General features: G+C 50.2%; 1 protein-coding gene across 6 annotated transcripts in view; it reads right to left on the bottom strand.

Moving 5' to 3' along the window:
- Window positions 1-850: 850 nt before the first annotated feature.
- Window positions 851-4,876, bottom strand: part of Zdhhc3 (zinc finger DHHC-type palmitoyltransferase 3) — a 45,429-nt gene continuing 41,403 nt past the window's right edge. For all 6 annotated transcript variants that reach the window (XM_052186877.1, XM_052186878.1, XM_052186879.1 and 3 more), the window contains one exon: window positions 851-3,150. In XM_052186877.1, the coding sequence (XP_052042837.1) occupies window positions 2,878-3,150 (273 nt within the window). In that variant the 3' untranslated portion in view covers window positions 851-2,877. The remainder of the gene's footprint in view (window positions 3,151-4,876) is intronic.

Here is a 4,876-nt window from a genome sequence, read left to right as displayed (position 1 = left end):
TGCCAGCATGCTGTTTAATTTAACCTCATTGCCTCTGAATTTCAAGGATCCAGGGGCTTTCTCTAGTGTGTTGGCCTCGGCCCTCTTTGTAATGGTTAGTCTCTCTCAAGGGCTGTAATTCTATGTGAGCATGTATTCCAGAGATTCTGAGTACAGATTGCGCGAGGGGTATTTTGTGTATTCAAAGGCTATTCTTGTCTTACGGTTTCTGTTGCTGTGATAAAACATCATGACCAAAAGCAGCCCGGGGAGGAAAGGGTTAATTGCACCTAATTTACAGGTAAAGTTCCATTTCTGAGGGAAGTTAGGGCAGGACCCTGGAGGCATGGGCTAGTGCGGAGGTCACAGAGGAGTGCTGCTTACTGGCTTTTTCCTCATACACCATCATACATTTCTTCTATATCCAGGACCATCAGCCCAGGGGTGACCCAACTCACAGTGGACATGACCCTCCTACGTCAATCAGCAAACTGCACTGCACATTTGTGTAAAGGCCAGTCTTACAGAGGCCTTTTCTCAATTGAGATCCCCCTTCCCAAATACCTCTGGCTTGTGTCAAGTTGATATAAAACTTGTCATCTTTCCTTCATCCACCCGAAACAGAAAACCCCAAGTCCTGACTCCTTTTGCCCAGATGCCCACCTCCATGGCATGCAGATGTCTGGTACGTGCTTGTGGGATGACCTCTGTCTACGCTGGGGCCAAGAAGGACCAGTTAGTAAACCTATGAAATCACTGTTAGTGTCTGTGTGACACTTGTTCTACACACTAGCCCTGAGAGGAAGGATACTGTCCAAGGTTTTGGGCTAGGATCTCCTGCTAAAAAAATAGGCGCCTCTAGCTACAGAGGTAGACCAAAGAACTTTTATTCAAAGCAAGAGGCAGGTGTGCAAGCAGCCCCTGGCCCAGAAACACTGAGCCTCCTCTTATCAGCTGCAGTGCTGAGGAGAATCTCCGGAGGTGCCACAGAGAGAAGGCCATTGTGTTCTGGTGTGAAGGCACACGGCCCAGGGCTGGACAGACGACTACCTACATGATCCTGGCTGTCCAGTGTCCTGGACACTGAAGATAAATGGCTGAGGCCTAACATGGTAATGGGTTTGCTGATGAGTGTGGAGGACCTAAAACTGTAAGAGCAAAACATACACTTCAACCTTTCCTGGAGAAGCCCTCTGGAAACAAATGGCTGCGGGCTGGGGGGTACCTCTGCCGCAGGTCGAGCTGTCCCCGAGGAAGACTAGTTTTAGCTTCAATTGTCCTCAAGGACAATCAGTTAACAGATCCTGACTCCAAACTCCTCGCTTCTTTTAACTGCTGCTCCTTGAGGACCCAGTCACTAGCCCTGCTTTCTCCCCGGTGTGCGATCTCTGGTTATGGTCCAGCACATGGGCCATCCAGGGCTGTTTGGGGTTGGGGGTCCTGCATCCAGAGGACATCTCTCTCCACATGGTGCCAAATTAGGGCCATCTTGAGTTCCTCCTGTTATTGCTAATAAATGTTAAAGCAGACGGGTTGGAGGTCATGTACTTGCAGTGGGGTGGAGTAGGCCACACCTGCTAATGCTGAAGCCCTGCTGACACCCTGTGGCACTACCTAGGATGCTGCCCAAGAATCAGGCCTCCATGTGGCTCCCCACAGCTTTCGTTTCTCAGGATCCCGAGACAGTACCTCGAGTGACTCCTGTCACCGGGGCCACAGGCTCCATTGGCCCAGGATTCATGTCCTTTCACCTGGAGCTACAAGAGATGTGATAGAATGCTCTGGCTCTGCCAGGGTCAGTGCCAGCAACACTGGGGAATGGCTCAAGGTGAGGGAGTTGGGTGTGTTTCTTGAGGCTGTCTAACTGGTTAGATTGCAGAAGCTGCTGCTCTGGCAACCACTGCAGTGGGCTGGGGAGTGCAGGAGGCTGCCCAGTCCATCAGTAACAGTCAGATACCTCAGGCTCCAGTGAGCTGACTAGGTTCAAGCTCATCCTGGGAGAGCAGTGCCTGGGGTCTTCCTGGGTTAGCAGGTCTGCATGTCCTGGCCACCACACAGTTATTTATTGTTTTTAAGACAGGGTTTCACTATGTAGCCAGAACCACGTGGACCAGGTTCTCCTCAAAGTAATAGGTATGACTGCCTGCTCTAAGTGCTGGGGATGAAGGCATGCGTCACTGGGTCTAGCAATGCAGTTTCCTGTGAGGCACCGTCTTGGGAGCAGCTCTCAAAGGAGGCCATTTCTGGTTGCACCTGTCCCCATGTCTGTCTCAGCTCTTCTGGGAATGCACGCTTGAGGCCACAGAAAGGCTGGCTACATTGCTTTCTGAGGGAAGAGTCTAGTACCTACCTATAGGATGGCGATACTATTGTCACTTGGGCTCATTTTCATTTGTGTAGGCTCTGTACATGTGCATGCATGCATGCATGCATGCATGCGTCTGGGGTGCTCTTTCAACCAAGCCCGAGCCTGAAGGCAGACTCAGCAGCCCCTCCCTTGTTCTGATTCTCAGTCAGACAGCCAAGGAATCCCTTTCCTGGAAATGGCCGGAGTCTCTCTAGCCTTCCAGGCTGGTCTTCCTTGACATTAGATTATTTCTTCTCCAAGGTCCTCAGCCTCCCCAAGGCAGCCCTCAAGAAGCAGAAGTGGATCCCCAACCCCCAACATCCTGGTCACCATTTCCCTTGCTGGATAGAGAACCGGCACCCTTCCAGGACTGGAGAATTGTTAATGACCGTCACTTTTGGCACGTTCCTGCTAAGAGGAACTCAGAGGAAGTCCCTACTCTCCTGTACCCTCTATTGCCCTTCCTATCCACCCACCCAATCCTAACGGGGAAAAGGGTGGGGTGACAGAACTGGGCAACTCTCATCAGGGTAGCCACCACTGTTGGTGTCTTATTCTCCACGGCCCCATTCATCCAGCACCTCCACAGAGTCCCTGTCTTTTGTCTCCTCCAGTTGGCTCTCGGCTGTTTCCACGTTGTCTATGTCTGACAGAGACGACACTTGCCGTACCAAGCCCTTGTCAATGGGTATCTCTGGTTGACAAGGTCTGGTGAAAGGGTTGAACCAGTTCAAGGAGAAGGCCCCACCGAAAGCCTCCTGGACCGACTTCCAGCTGCCCGACTGCTCCCTGGGCTGTTTGGTTCGTTGGAGGCGTTCGATGCCCTGAAGGAAAACAGGGCATAAGGTTAGCGTGCTGCACGAACACACCTTCTGCCTTGGCAGAGCAGGGAATGGGAAGTCCAATACGGAAAGCACAGCTTGCTGTGTGGCCCAGGCCACTCTTGAAACCCCTTAGGGCTCCAGGGCAGAGCAGAAATCATGAAGCAGAACGAGCAGGCCTGGCACTGGACTTGCCTGTCACCCAAGAACCCCTTTACAAAGCCAGTGGTCTGCAACTGGGCAGGGACCAGATACCCAATGGCCAAGGATAACTTGGCTTCTGTAGGCATGGGCTAGACCTATGAAACCGCTAAGAAAGGGGCCCCTTGCCCACAGTAGGTCTAGCAAGCTTGGCATGAGGCTGAGGGGTGAGGACACAGCATAGGACACAAACATGCGAGGGGAAGCAAAGATGTCACATGCAGCGGGCACTAGGTACCCAGGCCACTGTGGGTTGTGAGGTTTGGTGTTAGACCTGTTCATGCAGTGGACATTCTCCCAAGCTGACCACTCACCTGCTGTGGGTGCTGGCTGACTCGGCCCCCAGCCACAGAAAGGGGGCGTTGGGTAGGAAAAAGCCCCAAACGGTTATAGATACAGACAGATCAGATCTCTAGATTCATATCATCTTTACAGAGGCTCTGAGGCCCCAGTCAGGCCTCTGCTTTCTCCACCTCTTCTGGAAGCTAAGGGAATTTTCTGAGTTTCCCCGGACAGATATCAATGCACTCAATCATGACTCAAGACCCTCTTCCCTCAAGACTTCTATGGTCCTAATTCTTCTTTCCATGCGATTTTCTCCTGTAACTGGAATATGGCATATCCTTTTTGTAATGCAGAGGCAGGCACACAAACTGATCTGAACATACCCTATACCAATACTCCAGAACTCTTCCCATAATAATATCTCAGGGACTCGACTTCTGTAAAAGCTGTCAGTTTAAAAGAATCTGACCTTAGCTGAGCATGGAGGCAGAGTCAGGTGGCTCTCTGTGAGTTCCAGGACAGCCAAGGAAAGAGATCCTGTCTTAAATAAAACAAACAAAACAAAAATAACAAAAAATAATCTGATCTCATGTTCTCTCTTCATGAGACATCAAGTGAAGGAGCCAGTGGTCACTTTACTGCAGGGAAACATTCCAGGAATGGGCTTAATACAGCCATCAAGGCCAGAATTGAGACTCAAGTGGATCACTGGTGAGTGTTCCCAGTTGCAGGGAAACCACAAATGTAACAGGCCAGTGCCTCCCCGCCCCAAACCACAGCATGACCTGACACAAGACCAGCCGCCAGAGTAACTGACCTATGGTTTTCACTAGGGCCAAGGTCTGTGGTAGAACTGTTTTGGAACCAGACAGAAGTGGTTTATTCTGAATTTGATAAGTGTCATAGAACCAACTATACACTTAAATGATTTGTATTACATTATATGAATTTATCCTCAATTTAAAAAAAATCTAGGTCATGACAAATTTAAGACTGAGGAACTGATAGAAATGGGGTAAAGGGACAAGTAGTAGAATATGGAATCCCTGAAGACAAGGCAAGCAGTGAAACTTCTCCCAAGGTAGAAGACAGTAAGTTTCAAGAGTTTTGTTCTTAAAGAGAAAACGGGTTTTAGTCTGCTGCATAGTTGAAGCTGGCCTCAGGCTCTGAGGCTCATATGATCTTCCCGCCCTAGTCTCTCGAACAGGTAGGACTACAGGTGTGTGTCACCATGCAGACTGCA

Source organism: Apodemus sylvaticus, chromosome 7, assembly GCF_947179515.1.
Source record: "Apodemus sylvaticus chromosome 7, mApoSyl1.1, whole genome shotgun sequence".
Taxonomy (NCBI): domain Eukaryota; kingdom Metazoa; phylum Chordata; class Mammalia; order Rodentia; family Muridae; genus Apodemus; species Apodemus sylvaticus.
Note: the sequence above shows the minus strand (reverse complement) of the source record. Positions and strands in the feature narration are given on the sequence as shown.